The 23,100-nt window shown below is 45.7% G+C and overlaps 1 protein-coding gene across 2 annotated transcripts in view; it reads right to left on the minus strand.

Moving 5' to 3' along the window:
* Positions 1–23,100, minus strand: part of mtdha (metadherin a) — an 83,768-nt gene that overhangs the window by 55,912 nt on the left and 4,756 nt on the right. For both annotated transcript variants that reach the window (XM_043687645.2, XM_043687643.2), the window contains exons 2-3: positions 13,082–13,195; positions 1,180–1,270 (exon numbers count right to left, since the gene is read on the minus strand). In XM_043687645.2, coding sequence (XP_043543580.2) covers positions 1,180–1,270; positions 13,082–13,195 — 205 coding nt within the window. The remainder of the gene's footprint in view (positions 1–1,179; positions 1,271–13,081; positions 13,196–23,100) is intronic.

Below are 23,100 nucleotides of genomic sequence, written 5' to 3' on the forward strand. Positions count from 1 at the left end.
GCCCTTGAGAAGATAGTGGTGAACTGCCTTCTTGAACCACTGGAGGTAGACCCACAAAGCCAGTAGGGAGGTAATTCCAGAATTTTTATCCAGTTACACTGAAGGAATGACAATATATTTCCAAGTCAGGATGGTGACTGGCTTGCAGCGGAACTGTTCTGAAGAACAATCATTGAACCAGAACAGTAACTCTGTTTTCTCTCCACCAGATGCTGCCAGACCTGCTGAGATTTTCCAGGATTTTTCTGTTTTTGCTTTTGGCTTCCAGCAACCACAATTCTTGGGTTTTCTTGGAATGTCAAGGGGCAACGGTTCGACTGCCTTTGACTGGAGTTGGATATTGCCTGGCATTTATGTGGCTGGAATCTTACTTGCCACTTTTCAGTCCAAGCCTGGATAGTGTCTAGGTCTTGCTGCGTTTGGACATTAACTGCTTTAGTATCTGAGGAGACATGAATGGTGCCAAACACTCTGCAATCATCAGTAAAATCCCCACTTCTAACCTTAGATTGGAGGGAAGACCATTGATGCAACAGCTGAAAATGATTGGGCACATGCTGAATCTCCTACAGCGATGCCCTGGAGTTAAGGTGACTGACCTCCAACAACCACAATCATCTTCCCACGTGCCAAGTATGACTTCAACCAGCAGAGAATTTTCCCCCTAATTTCCACTGATTCAGGTTTTGCTAGGGCTCCTCAATGCCATACTTGGTGAAATGCGGCTTTGATGTCAAGGGCTGTCATTTTCAGCTCCTCTGGATCCTGGAACTCCTTCCATAACAGCACTAAGGACGCACCTATACCAAAGCAACTGCAACAGTGGAAGGCTACAGCTCATTACCACTGAAGAGCAACTAGGGTCAAGCAATCAATGTTGGCCTCGCCAGTGACACCCACACCACAAGAATTAGTAAAAACCAGTTTATCACTGAAAAGAGACATATGTTGCCAAAGCTTTTCCACCTTGTACTTATCAAGACAAATAAAGAATGCAAAATTTCAAATGATCATAAATTATACCTTAGGAGAACAGGATACCGACTGGTCAGCTAGTCAACTCTGATTTGCTAAGGTGATGCCATCATGGGAAAAGTGATGGGAAATAACAAGACTCCCAGATATTTGAAAATAAATGCAACATTAACATATTCTTGAACTATAAGACTAATATCCCACCTTCATCAGTTTCTTTCCCTTCAGCCCAGTTCTGTGGCTCCTCCTGCAATTGTTTCATGTCTGCCTTTGGCTTCTTCTTGTTTTTCTTTGTCTGTCAAAAAAAGATGAAGGATCAGTTTTTCTCAGACAAATGGCCAACTCGACTCAGAGCTGATAAATTTGAGGCCAAATCTATATTTATACCTCTGTCACTTAAGTGCTATGTGACCTTTTTAGCAATGTTGCATATCTGTTTGACTGGGTGTACTGTAGCACAAGAAAAGGTCATTTAATATAGATTTAACAGCATAGAGACATTGTCTTATTTTCCTTTTGTCTACATATGCCTGCAAAAGCATTACAACTAACACTACGTTTAACATGGGGAAAAGAAAAATCATATTACATTATATTACTTCAATAACTTTGGTATTTTTGGCTCAGCAGTCCATTGAAAATGAAGAAACCTAAAACAGGACTTTAAAATCTTGGCTGCATCACAGAAATGAAGTGACTTGTCAAAAGAAAACATTACAGACTATCAAATGTGCATGGAGACAGACAGTGATCCATTCACCTGCATCTGTACACATTATACCACTGTAGTTTGGACAATGTATGCCTTTGTTAAACAAATAATGCAGAGGACAAGGGTTCAAATCTCACTGTAGTGGTTTCTGAATTTGACTCACGACTGAAAACTGCTCAAAAAAGCTGATATTACTTTCAAATCAACATGTTCACAGCTTGGTTGCAACTACCTAGAATGAAAGACTGGTATTACAGAAGCCATTGCCAAACAGTCTGCAACCTTGGCATTGCTATCTTTGGCTAAAGCTTTGTCACAAAAATAATCTTTCACTTCACTAATATCCATTTTTTCCCTTGCATCAGCTACAGGTGTAGGTAGGTCACTACAGTGTAGATAGAAACAGAGGACTACCAGACGAATGGCATTTACAAGTCCGCTGAAGACACCACTGCTGATGTTAGCCTTTCGAATCTCAGATGGCGACAAAACAAACTACAGACGGGAGATAGAAGACCTGGAAAATCTGTGCACCGAGAACAACCTAGCTCTCAATGCCAGCAAAACCAAGGAACTCATTACTGACCTTCAGCAGGATGTTACTCATGCCCTCCTACACATACACAGCACAGAGGTGGAACGAGTGGACGAGTGTCAAACTCCGGGGAGTGGTCATCCACAACAAGCTTTCTTGGGGATCTAAGATGGTGGCGATCTGAGAAGATCACACTGCAGAGCTTCGCATCGCAGCAGGAGCAGGACAGTCCTTTAACCCGCCCAACCCAGATCATCAGGATTTCTTGGGGCGTTGGAAAGAATGTGGTGCGCCAAGAAACATTTAAAAATTGACTTACCTGTATTTTCAGTTGTCCAGACATGCCTAAAAAGGGAGGAGCAGCATCCGAGGCTGGGTCTGCAGCTCAGCCTGCAGCAGCCTCGGAGCCGATTACTCTCCAGGACCTGGTGAACCAGCTCTTGAAATCTCGTGAGATGCTGGAGCAACAGATTGAAGAGGAGCTGGCTCCAGACTTTCTCATGCTGGAGAAGCATGAGCAGCAGCTGGGAGATCTAGAGAAGAGGACGGATGAGGTGGAACACAAGGCCACAGTGGTGGAAGCTGATGCCAGTTCATTCAAGGATGAGATCCAAGCCCTGGAGATGCAGGCTCGTAATTTGCGTGACCAAGTGGATAATCTTGAAAACAGGGGCAGGAGAACAAACATTCGGATCATCGGTCTGCCTGAGGTGAGCGGCCTGTGGAATTTGTTGAAGATTGGCTTCTGAAATTCCTTGACTTGGAGACTGGCATGAGAGGATTGAAGATAGAGAGGGCTCACTGGGTCGCAGCGCGGAGGTCGGGTCTGGGTCAACGCCCTCGTCCTTTCCTGGTGCGGTTCCATCATTACCGGGATAAGGAGAGAGTCATGGAGGCTTCCAGACTCCAGGGGAAGGATCCAAAGGCCCTAATTTACGAGGGGTCTAAGATCATGTTTTTTCTGGACTTCTCAGCGGTGTTGATCCAGAAACAAAAATCGTATGATGGTGTCAAGAGACGACTGAAGGAGCTTGGGATTCAGTACCTCCGAGATATCCGGCAGTGCTTCGGATCACCTTAGATGGATCCATGCATCTCTTTGACACATCGGAGAAGGCAAGAGACTTTGTGGACAAACTAACCTAATTTAAATAATTGTAGTATGTATAAATATTGTTGCTTGGGTATGTGTTTATCATTCTGTAAAAGAAATGAAGGAAATCCGGTTGGAGCTTTGTTTTTCCCCCTTTTTTTGTATACTGATAATAATTTGGTTCAAACTATGGCTGGCGGGGGTTAAGGTGTACATTTTAAATTTCTAAGTTAGAACATACCAAAGGATGGGTGGGGTATTTATTTCCCCTTTTATTTATAAAAGGATTTTTTTTATTTATATTGATATTCTATGGGGTGTTTATTCTTTTTAGCCTTTGCTTGCGATGGTGGGAGAAGTGAAGGCGGTTGAGATGGTTAGATGCCTATTTATGGACAGTTCAGGACGGGTAGTTGCCCCTTCTGGGCAGGGGGCGAGTTCCCCTACTCAGCGCTATTGGCACTTTATATGTTGGTTTGTTTTCTGGTTTTTGTTGTTTTTTATTTTTAATAATTTTGTATGTTTGTTAAATGTAGTGGTTTTAGTTTATGTAGTTTTTATATTTGGTGGACCACGCAACACTAAGGCTCAGCAATTTGCGGTTCGGGTTCCTCCTCTCTGGAATTTAAATGTAATTGCAGAAGATTATGGCTAGTGATTTGATTAAATGATGTACCTGGAATATCAAGGGAAGTCACTCACCAATTAAGAGGAAGAAGGTACTCTTGAGTCTTAGAAAGGAAAAGGTGGATATTGCTTTGTTACATTTGGAAGACACATTTGGAAGACAAGGAGCATCTGAAATTACAGCAAAATGGCTTTGACCGAGTTTATTTTTCATCATTTAATACCAGAAGTAGGGGAATGGCTATATTGGTTAGGAAAAATCTCTCATTTAAATTGTTGGAATGTGTTAAAGACACAAACAGGAGGTTTGTAATTCTTAAATCCTTGATAAATGGGGAAGAATATGGTATTTTAAATGTTTATTGTCCCCCAGCTCATCCTCTTAAATTCTAGGTAGATGCTTTTTCTAAACTGATAAGTCTCAAGTCTCGGCACATCATTATAGGGGGAGATCTTAACTGTCTCATGGACCCCACAGTAGACAGGTTGCCTAAAGGTCCCTCGATACCCTCTAAACAGTTATTGGGCTTGTGTGGGGAATTAGGGTTGGTGGACGTCTGGTGGTGTCTCCACCCTCCAAGTAGGGATTTCACGTTTTTCTCCAATCCGCATAGATGTCACAGGGGGATTGATTTTTTCTGACCCCTGCGGTAACCCTGGATCTGGTGGCATCTTATACGATTGGTAATATTGTCATCTCTGATCATGCTCCAGTGTACCTCATGGTTAAGATTAAGGATGTTACAGTAGATTCAAGGTACTGGCGAATGGACCCCTTTATTCTCATGGACAGTAAGTTTGATAAATTTTTTGATCGATTAAAAAACTGTAATTAACAGTTATCCAATGGCGACCATGTAACCATCACCAATTGTCATAAAAACCAATCTGGTTCATTCATGTCCTTCAGGAAAGGTAATCTACCCTTCTTGACTGGTCTGGTCTTTTTGTCACTCCAGATCCACAGCAATTTGGCTGACTCTTAACCACTACTCTGGGCAATCAGAGAATGGCAATAAATGGCGGCCTGGCCAGCACTGCTCACATCAGAAGAACATTTTTTTAAAAAATTGTGTCTCAGAGGAAAAAGCCGGTCCTTCTTTCACGTACCAGCCTATCCACTGCTCTAATCCCATAATCCCATCTCAATAACACTTAACAGGAGCATCATGGTATTGCTAGTAATCGAAAGGCCTGAATCAATAATCTGGGCTTTCAAACTCAAATACTGCAATAGCACCTGGGGAAATTCAACTGTGAACAAAACAAATCAGCACAATAAGACGTAGTATTAGTAATGGGGATATGTAGCTTCCTGATGTCCATTAAATCCCAAAACAAAACAAACAACTTGGATGCTGTAAATCTGAAAGAAACAAAAATTGTGGGATAAACTCAGCAGGTCAAGCAGTATCTGTGGAGAGATAGTAGGGTGTATGTATTGGGTCCAGTGACCCTTCTTCAGAACTTCTTCGCTCACCAATGCCCTTTAGAGTGGAAGCTCTGCTGTCCCTACCTGGATACAATTCCTGACCCACAGCAACATGGAGAGAGAAAAAAAAGACTTGCATTTCTGCAGTGCCTATCATGATCACTGGCCAGCTCATCGCCCATTTACAGCTATAAAATACTTTTTCTAAGTACAGTCATTGCTGTAACTCAGATGTCAATCTGCACGTAGCAAATGTCCACAAACAGTGTGCAACTTGATAACAATTAGTTTTGTTATGGTGAGAAACGACATTTTCACAAGAATATCAAAAATAATTGTTCCCTTTAGATTGGTATTCTTGCAAGATGTCGTGATAAATACAAGGCAAAAACACTTCAACAAAAAGTAACTTCTTCACAGCTACATTTGTTCCACAACTGATTAAGGACAATACTGGCCTGAACAACACAGACAATTCCCCTGCTCTTCGTTGAAATTGTGCTGTTGGATTTTGTGTTCACCTGAGACTGCAGAGGGGTCTTCAGATTGACACGTTATCCCAAAGACAGCATCTCCAAATATGTAGTAAACATGTCAGCCAAATGTGTGTGCACAAGTATGAACTGGGACTTCAACATACAACCTTCTAACCCAAGACAAGAATGCTATCACCCAGTTGATTCTTAACTGTCCTCTGAAATGGCTTAAACAAGCTACAAAGCTAACAAAAGGTTAGTTCAGCAACAGTTTCTCAAAGATAATTAATGCTGCTTTTGTCAGACATGCTCACATCTTGGAAGTGAATAAAAATTCAAAACATCATTGGAACATCTTCATACAGTTGGCAATGCCTCGAGGCCCACCACCACCTCATTGAGGGACTTCAGAGAGCCAATACAGGGGAACCTCGATTATCTGAACGTGATGGGCGGGCACTATTTCGTTCGGACAATCGATTATTCGATTAATCGATTAAATGCCTTCTCTCTGGGGCTCAGAGTTTTTAAAGTCTGTTCCCCGTTCAGGAGGCTGCAGCAACACACAGAACGCAAGACCCTGCCCCCCCACCCCGTCCAACGCCAGTCCCCCCGCCCCTGACCCCATTCAACGCCGGTCCCCCCCGCCCCCGACCAACGCCGGTCCTCCCCGATCTCATCCAACGCCGGTCCTCCCCACCGATCCCGACCAACGCCGGTCCCCCCCGCTCCCGACCCCATCCAACGCCGGTAGCCCCCACCCCTGACCAACGCCAGTCCCCTTGCCCCCGACCCCATCCAACGCCAGTCCCCCTGCCCCTGACCCCATCCAACGCCGGTCCCCCTGCCTCCGACCCAATCCAACGCCAGTACCCCTGCCCCCGACCCCATCCAACATCGGTCTCCCCGCCCCTGACCCCATCCAACGCTGGTCCCCCTGCCCCCGACCAACGCAAGTCCCTTGCCCCCAACCCCATCGCACGCCAGTCCCCCTGCACCCAACCCCATCCAACGTCAGTCCCCCTGCCCCCAACCCCATCCCCATCCAACGTCAGTCCCCCTGCCCCCAACCCCATCCAACGCCAGTCCCTCTGCCCCCGACCCCAACCAACGCCGGTCCCCCTGCCCCCGACCCCAACCAACGCCGGTCCCCCCCCGATCTCATCCAACGCCGGTCCTCCCCACCGATCCCGACCAACGCCGGTCCCCCCCGCTCCCGACCCCATCCAACGCCGGTAACCCCCACCCCTGACCAACGCCAGTCCCCTTGCCCCCGACCCCATCCAACGCCAGTCCCCCTGCCCCCGACCCCATCCAACGCCGGTCCCCCTGCCCCCGACCCCATCCAACGCCGGTCCCCCTGCCCCCGACCCCATCCAACGCCGGTCCCCCTGCCCCCGACCCAATCCAACGCCAGTACCCCTGCCCCCGACCCCATCCAACATCGGTCTCCCCGCCCCTGACCCCATCCAACGCTGGTCCCCCTGCCCCCGACCAACGCAAGTCCCTTGCCCCCAACCCCATTGCACGCCAGTCCCCCTGCCCCCAACCCCATCCAACGTCAGTCCCCCTGCCCCCGACCCCATCCAACGCCGGTCCCCCTGCCCCCGACCCCAACCAACGCCGGTCCCCCTGCCCCCGACCCCAACCAACGCCGGTCCCCCTGCCCCTGACCAACGCCAGTCCCCCTGCCCCCGACCCCATCCAACGCCGGTTCCCTCCTCCTGACCCCATCCAACGACGGTTCCCCCGCCCCCGACCCCATCCAACGCCGGACCCCCCACCCCCGACCCCTTCCAACGCCATTCCCCCCTCCCCCGACCCCATCCAACGCCGGTCCCCCCGCCCCCATCCAACGCCGGTCCCTCCCCGCCGACCCCATCCAACGCCAGTCCCCCCGCCCCCGACCCCATCCAACGCCGGTCCCCCCGCCCCCGACACCATCCAACGCCGGTCCCCCCGCCCCCGACTAACGCCAGCCCCCTTGCCCCCGACCCCATCCAATGCCGTTCTCCCCGCCCCTGACCCCATCCAATGCCGTTCTCCCTGCCCCCGACCCCATCCAACGCCGGTCCTTCCCCCCCGACCCCATCCAACACCGGTCCCTCCCCCCCGACCCCATCCAACGCCGGTCCCTCCCCCCCGACCCCATCCAACGCCGGTCCCTCCCCCCCGACCCCATCCAACGCCGGTCCTTCCCCCCCGACCCCATCCAACGCCGGTCCCTCCCCCCCGACCCCATCCAACGCCGGTCCCTCCCCCTCGACCCCATCCAACGCCGGTCCCTCCCCCCCGACCCCATCCAACGCCGGTCCCTCCCCCCGACCCCATCCAACGCCGGTCCCTCCCCCCGACCCCATCCAACGCCGGTCCCTCCCCCCCGACCCCATCCAACACCGGTCCCTCCCCCCCGACCCCATCCAACGACGGTTCCCCCGCCCCCGACCCCATCCAACGACGGTTCCCCCGCCCCCGACCCCATCCAACGCCGGTCCCTCCCCCCGACCCCATCCAACGCCGGTCCCTCCCCCCGACCCCATCCAACACCGGTCCCTCCCCCCCGACCCCATCCAACGACGGTTCCCCCGCCCCCGACCCCAGCCAATGCTGGTCCCCCTGCCCCCGACCCCATCCAATGCCGGTCCCCCTGCCCCTGACCCCATCCAACGCCTGTCCCCCCGACCAACGCCAGCCCCCTTGCCCCCGACCCCATCCAACGCCGGTCTCCCCGCCCCCGACCCCATCCAACACCGGTCCCTCCCCCCCGACCCCATCCAACGACGGTTCCCCCGCCCCCGACCCCATCCAACGACGGTTCCCCCGCCCCCGACCCCATCCAACTCCGGTCCCTCCCCCCGACCCCATCCAACGCCGGTCCCTCCCCCCCGACCCCATCCAACACCGGTGCCCTCCCCCCCGACCAACGCCAGCCCCCTTGCCCCCGACCCCATCCAACGCCGGTCTCCCCGCCCCCGACCCCATCCAACGCCGGTCTCCCCGCCCTCGACCCCATCCAACACCGGTCCCTCCCCCCTGACCCCATCCAACGACGGTTCCCCCGCCCCCGACCCCAGCCAATGCTGGTCCCCCTGCCCCCGACCCCATCCAATGCCGGTGCCCCTGCCCCCGACCCCATCCAACGCCTGTCCCCCCGACCAACGCCAGCCCCCTTGCCCCCGACCCCATCCAACGCCGGTCTCCCCGGCCCCGACCCCATCCAACGCCGGTCTCCCCGCCCCCAACCCCATCCAACGCCTGTCCCCCCCGACCAACGCCAGCCCCCTTGCCCCCGACCCCATCCAATGCCGGTCTCCCCGCCCCCGACCCCATCCAACACCGCTCTCCCCGCCCCCGACCCCATCCAACGACGGTCCCGACCCCCGCCCCCGACCCCATCCAATGCCAGTCCCCCCTGCCCCCAACCCCGTCCATCCCTGCCCCCGCCCTATCCCCAACCCTGTACCTTCCTGCCCTCTCTCCAGGGCAGCTGCACTGGACACCAACAACAAGACAGCTACTGCTGCTGCTGCCTTAGTGGGGTAAGTCTCCCAATAGCACTCTCATACACAACTTTTTACTGCAACTTTTTGACAGGTTCCACCTTTGCCCTGTACAGGACAATATTGGAGGGATTATCTAAAGGGGGGTGTTAGGGTACATCCCCGTGTATAACTCCAGGGAAAGTGTGGGGAGAGAGAGAGGGCAGACATACAGTCATTTGGATCTGTACCTGTTTAATCACTGTAAACAAACGACGCGATCACTGCTGGCAACACGTCTTTGACGTAATGTTTCCATCAGGACCTTGATATATCCTTCAGATAATCCGATTTTTGGATAATTGGTATTCGGATAATCAAGGTTCCTATGTAAATTGCAACACTACTTATCCCACAACTTATTCAGAGATTATGTTCCTCCCTCAAGTACCATTGCCAAAACCAGAAAAACTGGCCATTCATCTGATTTGCTGTTTGATAGAAATGCTGTCCTGTATCCACCAACATAACAACAGGATTTACACTTCAAAATTGTTGCTGGGTGTGAACTACTTTGAGAGTCCAGAGGCTATGAAATTGGAACTAATCTCTTTCATCTGTTAACTCACTGCAAGGCCTTGCTTTTCACAGGCTTTTCAGTCACTGGTTAATTTAATTTAATTTGTTGAATGTCTGCGATCAACTCTTCAATCGCTGCGCAAGGTAGCAGTTGGCTTCAGAGCCTCAGTTCTGAGCACGAATCAGCTGTATATATTGTTTCCATCCTTCTTGGCATAAAACTAGGTTGTAATTTTGTGACAACATCAATCAGACCTAATTAAGAATTAATTGCAAAGTTACCTGCCCTTTTTTCCTCACTTGCTTTGCCCTTCTATTTCCATCCCAAGTCCATAATAAACATTCTCATTCTGCACATGCCTTCCCCGAACCTGCCCTGGAACCCTTCAACTCAATGCTCTTTCTTGTAAGTTTGAAGCCTCCTGTTAGAAAGGCTTGTATAACCAGTGGCTCTCCATGAAAGACATCAACGCATCTGCTTCAACCACATAGCTTTGGCATTCTTGCACTAAACTAATCTTGAATATTTTTCTTTTAACTTTCCCCTTTCAGTTCATTTGCTTCTTTGCTCTTATCTGCCTTCACAGATCTCAGAGTCATCAACAGTTGATTGGTGGTGCATCACTAAGAAATGGGTGGACAGGCAACATTGCAGGGAGCATCAGGTGCGATTTAGTGTACTCTGTCCAGAAGCTGAAAAGTCTGGAGAACTATAGTCTGCACTGTCAGACTGTTGAATGGAAAAATACACATGTATGACATTTTGAAAGGACAACAAGGACATAACTGAAATGTACTAATGGTAAAGTACTGCAAAGTAAACCAGGGACTCAGCTAATGCTCTGGGGTCATAGGTTCAGATCCCACCAAGACAACCAATGAATTTAAACTCAATTATTCCAAGTCAAATTGAATGCTAATCTTATTAATGGTGACCATTGAGCTAATATAGATTGCCATAAGAACACATTTGATTCATTAATATCCTTCACCAAAGGAAATCTGCTGTCCTCACCTCGTCAGGATGACATGTGACTCCAGACCATAGGACTCTTCGCGCACAGCATCTGTGTCCCTACCTCTGGCCTAGGAGGTACAGGTTCAGGTTCCACCAGCCCTGGAGGTGTGTCATGGCTGATTAATTTAACTATGATTCCACACCCACAGGAATGTGGTTACTTTAAACCACTCTGAAAAGGCCTAACAAGCCATTCAGTTCAAAGACATTTAGGTATGAGGAATAAAATGCCCATGAAAGAATCACGTTTATACATCTATTTTGGATGGATTTTTTTTTTGAAAAAGGACTGCAGCCTTAGTTTTGCTACTAAAAGGCTCATACGTTCATTTGAGTACAAGGAAGTTCTACACATTGGAATCTTGCCCATTGGCAATTAAAACTTCCCAAATGAGGTTGGACTCTATATCAGCAAGGTTGCAGGAGGAAGCAACGAAATTTGGCTGCCACCCAGAGTGCCCGAGGTCAGCCTGCTCCTTCTGAGGGAGGTGAAGCGGTGGATTTAACACAACTGGAGTCTAATATGTGAGGAAGTTGTTTGAGGGAGAAAAGAACAAATCAGGAAAAAAAAGTGACAAGTCATACTTGCTTGAGCTGTGGCAGTTTGTGTGGCCAAGCTGCTCTGGAAAGACTTTTAGCTGTTGCAACGTGACTGGAGAAACTCTGCAGGATTGTGTAAAACTGAAAGTTCCCCACTGCCTTAAAAATAAAATTGGCCAGGATGCTGATATTTATAACGTTCTTTCCTGCTTCCAAGTAAAACCTGGGGTTCTACCTCCAATATCTGAAGAATCTACCACAAAAATGAGCTTCCCACATTTAAATGCAACAAATACAATCTCTACTGCAAGTGTTTAGAGTTCAACTAAATATTATTCCTTGCTATAAATTGATAAAAGCTAAGTGAACTATCATATTTATTGTTCATACTATCTCAGGTATTTAACTGTACATCAGCACCAGATTTTAAACTTGAGCAAGTGATTTTAACTAAGCATTTAGAGTTTGAAAGCATTTACAGCAGAGAGCAAGGATATTCAGCTCACTGACTGTCAGCTCTCTATGGAACAAATCATTCAATTTCTCTGCTGACATGCGATCTAGACACTAAATGTTAGCTTGCTCTCTCTCCATGGAAGCTGCCTGACCCGCTATGATCTGAAAAATGTGTTGCTGGAAAAGCGCAGCAAGTCAGACAACATCCAAGGAGCAGGAGAATCGACGTTTCAGGCATAAGCCCTTCTTCAGGAAATCCTGAACCGTCGATTCTCCTGCTCCTTGGATGCTGCCTGACCTGCTGCGCTTTTCCAGCAACACATTTTTCAGCTCTGATCTCCAGCATCTACAGACCTCACTTTCTCCCTGACCCACTATGATCTCCAGCATTTTTTGTTTTCAGTTCAGATTCCAGCATCTGCAGTAGTTTGCTCCTACATCCCATTTCTCTGTTCTACCCATGCAGCTTTTTAAGTTTATTTCACCCACGTGCCCACTGGATTTACTTTTGAAAAATCATAGCCACCCCCATCCTGAATACATCGCACTTCCAGTTCATTACCACTTGCTGGATTAAAAAATTCTTCCTCACCTTTCTCTTGCAATTCTTGCCCAAATTGTCCTTTCACCTAAAATATAATTATGGTTTACTCCTGTTCCTATTTCTTACGTTCTAGAACCATCAACCACATTACACTATCACATTATGCTGTAAGGCATAACCAAAGTATTTCATCAAGTTGAACGTAAAATTCTAACTTCAACCATGTTGTGCTTTGAACTTATCTTTGAGACATGGTCAAGTTCTGTACATTATCGTCAAAACTTGCTGCCCAAGATTACGATGGGCCATCCCTTTGAACCACTGCAATATGTGTTTTTATTATTGGATACAAGGATTCATCCACGCTCACCCATTCAGTTGTTTCCAAACACGTAAAGCTGCAAAATGAATCCCACCCACCTTGTTCCAGTAACTACTTTTTGAATACATCTTTGAAATGTTCTATAATTAATTTTACTAAAAGGCTTTGAATACAAGTTGCTATAGTAGAACATCACTCACAATTACTTATTTGAAATAGCTGGTTTAGCACATGTGCTTACACAAATATCATATCCAAAAATTAAAACATCTGACACACACACTTTAACAAACCTTTTCTGTTTTCTTCTCAGTGTCCAGTTGTTGTTTGACAATTAGCTTTTCAAACGGGTGAAGAATTTCCTCGTCTAATGGTTCAGTTCCCGCTCGCCCATTTGGCTGCGATTTCTAAGAAACAAAGACCAACCATAAATACACAGCCTTTAGATTCTTCATGAATGTCAGAACAAGTGGAGGAATATTATTTCTTAATTTTTCACTGCAAGTGGCATAAATAGCTCTGACAGAACAAGTCCTCCAAAGTCAAGAACAGTGGTAACCCCCACCCAGCATTCAAACTTGCAACGGTTATTCCTGTGTCAAGTACTGCCAACCAAAGTCCTCAACTTGGAAATAATTCCACACAACAACCAGGCATCTTCTGAAAACAAATTCAATTCATTTTGAAATATGCTCGACAGCTACAACTTTCACAGAAGTTTGTCTTAAATACAGGGTGTTTCACTTTGAAGTGTCAAACAATGAGAACAAAAGAAATTATTGGCAACTTTTTGATTTCTTCCATGACCAGTTGTAGACAAGGTGGTAGAAAAATCAAAGAGCCAGAAGTTTTATGTTGACTAATATACAACTACAACAATACACACTTGGCTCAAGCAAATTCAAGATGCTGCCTGCCTTCAAGCAAATGACATTTACTCACCCTCTTCACGTATTCCTTTTCCCTTTCTTCATCCACTTAAATACCAAGCTAACTTTTGATGTTGATACAGTCGGTTCCTCATCGAATAATCTCAATTTCACAACCTCACAACTCTTTGTTACAAATTTTATTTCACTCTCTCTTCACCTCCAGTCCCAAATTCTGAACACTTCCACTGCAGAGAATTACATTCACCAGCTCCTGTCCACCTTGCCCCATGCACGTAAAACCAGATTTCTGTTATATTACTCCCATAATTTGCAATGTTACAAAAAGCCCCAGTTCCTCCTCTCAATTTGTTGTGCTTGTATTTTATACTAGAAAGCATTCTAGCAAAATCACTCTGTGTTCTTATACTCATTCTTGATGGTTTTATTGCTATTTCAAGTTATAATGGGGGAATTCACTTAATCATATATAGACTGGGATACTGGTAGTATAATAGCCAGTGAGGAGCAAGTGTTCCTAAACTGTGTTCAGGAGAGCTTCTGACAGTGATGTGTGCCTAATCCAATAAGAAAAGCTGCATTGTTGGACATGATCCTTCAAAATGAGGTGGACTAAGTGGATCACGTGTCAGTGGGAGAACATTTAGGAGATAGTGAGTATTGCATCGTACAGTTCAAAATGGTGAGGGAGAATGACATACAACAATCCAGTGTGAGAAACACTGGCTAGCTGCCTGGGGCTCTGAAAGCGTGTGTTTTCAAATAAACCTGTTGGACCATAACCTAATGTTTGTGATTTTTGACAGTGGGAGAAAAGTCAACAGGCAAAGAGCTGTCTTCAATGGGGCAAAAACAGAGTTGGCCAGGATTAAGTGAACATAGAAAAGACAGCACAGAACAGGTCCTTCAGCCCATGATGCTGTGCCGAGGATTATTCCTAATCTAAAATAAAATAACCTAACCTACGCACCCTTCAATTCAGTGCTGTCCATGTGCATGCCCAGCAGTTGCTTAAATGTCCCTGATGACTCTGCTTCCATCACCACGACTGGCAACACATTCCACACATTCACAACTCTCTGCGTAAAGGACCTACCTCTGACGTCTCCTCTACACCTTCCTCCTAACACCTTAAAACTATGATCCCTCATGCCAGTCTCTCCTGCCCTGGGGAAAAGTCTCTGGCTATTGACTCTATCCGTGCCTCTCATTACCTTGTATACCTCGATCAGGTCACACCTCTTCCTCCTCCTCTACAGAGAAAGAAATTCGAGCTTAGTCAACCTCTCTTCATAAGACAAGCCCTCCTATCCAGGCAGCATCCTGGTAAACCTTCTTTGCACCCTCTTCAAAGCCTCCGTATCTTTGCTATAATTGGGTGACCAGAACTGGACAGTTTTCCAAGTGTGTTCTCACCAGGGACTTACAGAGCTGTAGCAAAACCTTGTGGCTCTTAAACTCGATCCCCCTGTTAATGAAAGACAAAACACCATATGCTTTCTTAACAACCCTGTCCACTTGGGTGGCAACTTTGAGGGATCTATGCACCAAGATCCAACTGTTCCTCCACACTGCCAAGAATCCTGTCTTTAATCCTATATTTAGCATTCAAGTTTGACCTTCCAAAATGCATCTATCTGGGTTGAACTTCACCTGCCATTTCTCTGCATACTGTCATTGTCGCGCTGCAGCCTGCAATAATCCTCGATACTATCAACAGCACCTCCAACCTTTGTGTCATCGGCAAATTTACTAACCCACACCTCACCCTCCTCATCCAAGTCATTTATAAAAACTGCAAAGAGCAGAGGCCCAAGAACAGAGCCCTGAGGGACACCACTCACCACTGACCTCCAGGAAGAATACAACCACTCTCTACCTTCTGTCAGCCAAATCTCCCTGTATCCCATTCCTCCTGACTTTATGAATGAGCCTACCATGGGGAATCTTATCAAATGTCTTGCTGAAGTCTATATACACCACATCCACTGCCCGACCTTCACCGAGCTGTCTCGTCAAGTCCTCAAAGACTTCAATAATATTTGTGAGACATGACCTGCCCCTCACAAAGCCATGCTGACTGCCTTTAATCATGCTATACTTTTCCAAATAGTCATAAATTCTTTCCCTCAGAATCCTTTCCAATACCTTGTGGACCACAGACGTGAGACTGACTGGTCTGTAATTGCCAGGCACTTCTCTATTCCCCTTCTTGAAAAGAGGAACAACATTCGCCTCCCTCCAAACCTCTGGAACAATTCCCGTGGAGAGTGACGAAGCAAAGATCTTCGCCAGTGGCTTAGCAACCTCCTTTCTCGCTTCCCGGAGCAGCCTAGGATAAATGTGGTCTGGCCCTGGGGACTTATCAACCTTAATGTTTGCCAAAGTTTCCAGCACATCAACTTCATCAAACTTGATCTATTGTATTATTGTATCCCAGCTCCTCAAAGTTCTCATTCACAACAAGGTCCCTTTCCTTAGTGAAAACCAAAGTGAAAACTCATTTAGGGCTTTCCCTATCTGCTCAGACTCCACACACAAGTTCCCTAAGCTATCCCTGACCGGCCCTACCTTCTCCATGATCATTCTCTTATTCCTCACGTATGAGTAAAATGCCTTTGGGTTCTCCCTAATCCTCCCTATCAAGCCTTTTTCATGCCCTCTCCTGGCTCTCCTCAGTCCATGTCTAAGATCCTTTCTATCAAGCCTGTAATCCTCTAAAGCTGTGCTCGACCCTTGCTTCCTCCACCTTACATAAGCTGCCTTCTTCCTTTTGACAAGAAGCTCCTCTGTTCTCGCCACCCCAAGGCTCATTAATCTTACCCCTTCTTGCCTGTCTCAAAGGAACAAATTTATGCATCACTTGCAACTGCTCCTTAAACAGTCTCCACACGTCTGCTGTCCCCTTTCTGTGGAACAATTGCTCACAGTCTGTACTTTCCCAACTCCTGTCTGATAGCGTCATAAATTCCTTTTCCCCAATTAAATATCTTCCCATGGTAACTGCTCCTTTCTCTCTCCATGGCTATGGAAAATGTGAGGCAGTTATGGTCACTATCACCAAAGTGTTCTCCCACCGCGAGATCTGACACCAGTCCTGGCTTATTGCCAAGCACCAAATCCAAAATGGCCTCTCCCCTCTTCTGCCGGTCTACATACTAAGGTTGGCATGATTAACAGTAACCAAGCAATGGGCCACTTTCAAAGAGGTGATGGCTTGGGCATATTCCCTCAAATGGGAAAGGTAGGACAAATAAATCCAAAGTTCCTTGATGACAATGGAGGGAGAAATTAATGTCAGAAAGGAAAAAAAGTGTTCTTGACAAGTTTAATGCAGAAAATACAGTTGAGAACCAAACGAAATACTCAAGGTTTAGACAGGAGATGAAAAAGTGTATAAGATAAATAAATGGGAATTTTGAGAAAAGACTAGCAGGTAATACAAAGGAGAATCTCAACATCATCTCCAGACATATAAATAAGAAGAGGTAGTTAAAGGAGGTGCAGGGCTGATTCAAGGCTAAAAGGAGATTTACATTTGGAGGCATGGGTCGCACCAGGGATTTTAAATGAATACTTTGCAGTTGTCTTTACAAAAGATGATGCTGATTAGGCTGTGCCAAAGAGGGGGAAATGCTGTCAAAAGGAGGGGTCAAAAATAATCAGGAAAATGTTCTGTAATGTTGACAACGTACTGGAACTGGATGAGATGCATCTGAGGATTTTGAATGAAATTAATGTAGAAACTGCTAGACCACTGGCCACAATGTCTCAGTATGCCCAGGATAAAATTAGTAGTCAAATGGAAAAAGCTGAGTTGATTAATAAGAGTCATCATTGATTTCTAAATGAGAAATCATGTTGAATTATTTGCTGATATTTTGTGAAGTGGTAACAGAGAGATTGAATGATAGTAATGCTGTTAATGTGGTATTCATGCACACATGATAGTGCTACATAATTGAATTGTGAAGCATGTAATAAGAGATATAGGAGCAACACAGATACAAAAATTGGTTGAGCGATAGGAAATAGAGAAATAGCCATGGATATTTTCCAGACTGGAGAAAAGTTTGTAATGGAGTTCTACGGGTGTTCATATTGGGATCCTTACAATACATTAAGGATTTGGATCTTGATGTTGAAACTTTATTGCTGGAACAGCACAGCAGGTCAGGCAGCATCCAGGGAACAGGAGATTCGACGTTTCGGGCACAGGCCCTTCTTCAGGAATGAGCAGAGAGTGTTCAGCAGGAGAAGATAAAAGGTAGGGAGGAGGGACTTGGAGGAGGGGAGTTGGAAATGTGATAGGTGGAAAGAGGTCAAGGTGAGGGTGATAGGTCGGAGTAGGGTGGAGGCGGAGAGGTCAAGAAGAAGACTGCAGGTCAGGAAGGCGGTGCCGGGCTGGAAGGATCCGGCTGAGACAAGGTGGGGGGAGGGGGGATGAAGAAGCTGGTGAAGTCCAAGTTCATCCCCTGCGGTTGGAGGGTTCCCAGTCGGAAGATAAGACGCTCCTCCTCCGACCGTCGGGTTGTTGTGGTTTGGCGGTGGTTTGGGCCTGTGCCCGAAACGTCGAATCTCCTGTTCCCTGGATGCTGCCTGACCTGCTGTGCTGTTCCAGCAATAAAGTTTCAACTTTGATCTCCAGCATCTGCAGACCTCACTTTCTCCTCTTTGGATCTTGATGCACAGGGAACAATTTTAAACTTTGCAGATGAAACAAAATTTGTAAGAACCATAAACTGTGAGGAGGACAGTGTGGAACTTCAAAAGTACATTAACAAGTTGGTGGACTCTGCATATAGGTGACAAATGAGGTTCAGTGCAGAGAAGTGTGAGGTGATGCACTTTGGTCGGATGAACATTGAAAAACAATGTAAAATAGAAGGTACAATTCTAAAGAGGGCAGGGCAGAGTGCACATGTGCACAGATCATTGAAGGTGACAGGACAAGTGGAGAAAGCAGTTAATATTAATAATAAAGTTCTTGGCTTTATTAATAGGGGTAAAGCATTAAAGGGCAAGGGGGTGATGCTGAACTTGTTAGATCTCAGCTGGCTGCCGAATTATAGGAAAAACGTGAATGCGTTCGATAAAGTGCAGAAGTGATGTACAAGAATGAGAAACTTCAATTAGGAGGAAAGATTGAAGATGTGGGACTAGTCTCCTTGAAGAGAACATGGCTGAGAGGAGATTTGATAGAGGTTTTCAAAATCATGAGGTGACTAGATGGAGCTGTTCCCTGTTGTAAAAGAAACAGGAATGAGAGAGCACAGATTTGAAGTGATTTACAAATGAAGCAAGAGCATTGTGAAAAAATAAAAATTTTCACTCAGTAGTTAAGGTGTGGTGCAGGCAGATTCAATTAAGGCATTCAGATGATTATTTGAATCGAGTGATGTGCAACATTATCGGGGCAGGATGTGGAAGCAGGAAATCGACACATGTCATGATGCTCATTTAACAAACTGGTACAGGCACAATGGGCTGAGTGGCCTCCTTTTGTGTCATAACAACTGACAGATTCTGTGCAAGCTCAATACATTTGAGTACAAGCAAATTTACATAGGGCGAAATAGATTCGGAAAGCTGACATGTGGTAAAGATATTTGAACAAGAAAGTGGTTGCATGTGATAGGATTTTGATAATTGTATTGGTAGGAGCACGCTATGGTTCTGGATGGGCATCGCCTAAGCCAGGCAGGGACACAGTTCAAAGCTGAAAGGCTAAATAGGGCTCCAGAAAGAACTTTAAATCAACATAACTGAGGGGGAAGGGCTCTGGCAGAAATAAAAATAAGATTAAAAAGAATGACAGCAAAGTCAACTAATAAGTTTAAATCTGAGATAGTCTAATGAGCCAGCGCTGTTAAAGGAGATAGAGTTAGGATGCAGGTCAGGTATGGCATCACAACATAGCTGAACAGGTTAACAGGCTAAATAAATCTAACAAACAAGAAAAACCAATGCTGATTCTAATCCACTCAAGAAGCTATCATCGATTTACGTGGCCTCAGTTATCTTTTCGTTTATACTTCTTTAATAAACCTAGCTCCAGAGAATTGATTTTAATATGATATCACCACATCAACCCAGGTACTCTCTTTAATGTTCCATCAAGCTGTGTACATAAATTCCTCATCACTGAGCTTACTTGCATTCCAAAAGTAACTGTTTTTCATTTATCATTCATGTGGGCGTGCTGGCAAGACCGGCATTGTTGCTCATTCCAAACAGCTCATGCACTGAGTGCCTTGCTAGGCTATTTCAGAGGGCAGTTAAGAGTGAACCACATTGCAGTGTGTCTGGAGTCGATCATACCGGGAAAGAATGGCAGATTTTCAACCTTAAGACCATGGGATGCAGAAGCTAGTCATTTAGCCCACTGAATCTGCTCCACCATTTAACGACATCCTGGTCGATCTGATAACCCTCAACTCCATTTTTCTGCCCTTTCTCCAGAACCCGTACTGATTAAAAATCTATCCTAACTTTGAATATACTTAATGGCCCTTCCTCAACAGCCCTAGGCATTAAAGAATTCCACAGATTCACTACTTTCAAAGCGATTCTTCCTTGTCTCAGTCTTAAATGGGTGATTTCTTACTTTGATACTATGCCCTCTGGTCCTCAATTCTTGAAGAAGGGCTTATGCCCGAAACGTCGATTCTCCTGTTCCCTGGATGCTGCCTGACCTGCTGCGCTTTTCCAGCAACACATTTTCAGCTCTGATCTCCAGCATCTGCAGACCTCACTTTCTCCTCAATTCTTCCACAAAGGGAAACAACATGTACCCTATCGATCACCTTAATTATAAATTTCAACAAGGTTCTTCTAAACTCCTATGAGGACAGGCCCAACCGACAATCTCATCTCATTAGCAGACCCCTCCAGATCTGGATTTGACTTCATGAACCTTCTCTGGAATGGCTCCAATGCCAAAATATTGCTGCTTTGGTAACAGGACGAAATATGTTCACAGTACTCTAAGCGTGGTTAAACTAACGCTGTTTTAGTAAGACCTCCCTATTTTTACACTCAATTCTCAATGAAATAAAGGCAAACCATCCATTTGCCTTCCTGATACACAATGAACTTGCATGTTAGCTTATTATGACTCAGGTAAGAGGATCCAAAAATCCCCTGGTGCTGCATCTTTCTGTTGTCTTTCTTAATTTAAATAACGTTCTGCTCTTTTCCCTAAATAACATTAATAAGCTAGTTGCAGTTTTATAAGAATTGTTGATAGTTACCATGGTCACTAGCTCAATATTCCAGATTGAATATAAATTTCACCAACCATCATGGTGGGATTTGAACCCATGTCTGCACAGAATTAGATTGGTTACCTCACTGACTGATTAACTGATATTCCCACCACACCAATATCTCCTAATCACTATTTTCAGTTTTCAAAGTCTATCACTTCATTCCAGCTGACGTCTGCCGGTAGCCACTTTTTAAACTATTGCTAATCAGCTCCGCAAATGTTGCAAAGACCACCTTTGCATTTGATCGTATGTCTTATTTCGGGATCAGCTGTTAATTACAACATTGACCATGGAGGCCACTAAATCATTTCATCCATATGCCAGAAAAAATTAGGACAAGAAGTTACATACTTGCTTGATAAGACGACAAGTATGCTGGCAGACCAACAATATCACTACCCACATTGGCCCTTGACCTTAAGCTGCAGTAAATACACCTTATAGGGCAATTTACTGTAAAAGGATTAACTCATATTGCAGCATTTATAGTCAGACTGATTATGGACAAGGCCCACCTTTAATTGATTACAATGGGCAGTTGACTTAATTGTCCAAATAAATGATGGAATACTTCAATATATAATTACATATTGGTGCATACTCGAAGGGTTTACTCTGAAATCGCCACCAAAAACCCTTTGTAAAAAACCACTATATGGTTACAGCATCATGAGGTCCAGTGTTCTTCAGGAAACGGCCAACGATTTGATTGCACCACCTGCTACTGGGGTCCACACACAATAACACATCACAGAATGGATTTTAACCCATTGTGCCAATACTGGCCGTTCGAAAGGGCTATCCAATCAGCTCAACTCTGATGCTCTCTCCTCGTTGCCTTGCAATTGTTTTGCTTATCAGGCACATTCCTTTTGCAAAAGCTACTACTGACTCTGCTTCTGTCACCTATTCATTCAAAACATTCCAGATTCTAACTAGTTGCCTTAAAGTAATCTCTTTACACTTTACAAGAGCTAGCACTGACATATGGGCAGAATTACACCTTTCCTTGCTGTAACAATTCTTCCATTTCATTACCCTTCTCATTGTCGTCAGCTGTGCCTTGATTTAAGGACGTCATCTCTCCAGGATCGCAGTATACTCTGGTAAATGCTTGTACCTGACTTTCTTCAACATGGGAGCATGCAGTGCCATCACTGTCCACATATTATTAATGGGTTGGTAATCATATTGTGGCGAGCAATTGGGACCATCTTCTGGCCTCGGCCTTCTTTGCCCTTCACAATTAAGAAGATCCATAGTCATCCTTTACTTGTTCTGTTGAGGATCTTTTGGACCATATATTGTCTGGAATCTCCAATTCTTTGGTCATTCTGCATTCCTTGGTTAGCGACCTTTCTGCCAAAACGAGGGCCAGTAATTATGAATGAACTGGGGGGGGTTGCAGCACCTTATTAAAGCTCCCGTTAAGGTATTCTACTTTAACATTAACAATGCCATTGCTCCACATCATTCAAGTCACTGATTCCAGGAACCATTCTGATACTATCCAGAGAATTAATATTTAGATCCAGCTTCAGAAAATGATGTTTGATATTTGACCCAAGGCCTCCTCCAGATCCAATTCAACATCTATTTTCATATCATACATTTTAGCCTTATACACACTTTTAATTTAATATTAATTATAGCTAAATAGCAACAGCTTTTGGAAAGTAGAGGGCTTTTTTTTAATGAAGCAGATAATTTTAAACCTTTTTTATCCATTCATAGGCTGTCAGCATTACTGGCAAGGTTGGCATTTATTGCTCATCCTAGCTGCCCAGAACATGCTCAGCCAGCTCAGAAGGCAGTTTAAGATTCAGTTAAATCATTGTTTGACTGAAATCAGGTAGCAGCCCAGACTAGAAAGGACAACAATGCACCAGCTGGGGTTTTACAACACATACTATTTCAACAATCGGGTGATTGTGAACTGGTTAGCAGTTCTTTCAGTGGGAAAGCCCCCCCTCCCCCTTACAGAATTGGTTCAACTTTTGTGTAGAGCAGATGTCGCAAAATGGAAGCACTTCAGCAGGAGGATGGCATTACACGTTGACCAGCTAAATTCATTTTTTAGTGTCTCCTGCCATTGCATTGGTACAGGAATTTGGTGACATCAGATTGGATTAGATTCCCTACAGTGTGGAA

The sequence above is a fragment of the Chiloscyllium plagiosum genome, unplaced genomic scaffold, assembly GCF_037043375.1.
Source record: "Chiloscyllium plagiosum isolate Xiang-an unplaced genomic scaffold, Cpla_swu_hap1 HiC_scaffold_4, whole genome shotgun sequence".
Classification (NCBI taxonomy): domain Eukaryota; kingdom Metazoa; phylum Chordata; class Chondrichthyes; order Orectolobiformes; family Hemiscylliidae; genus Chiloscyllium; species Chiloscyllium plagiosum.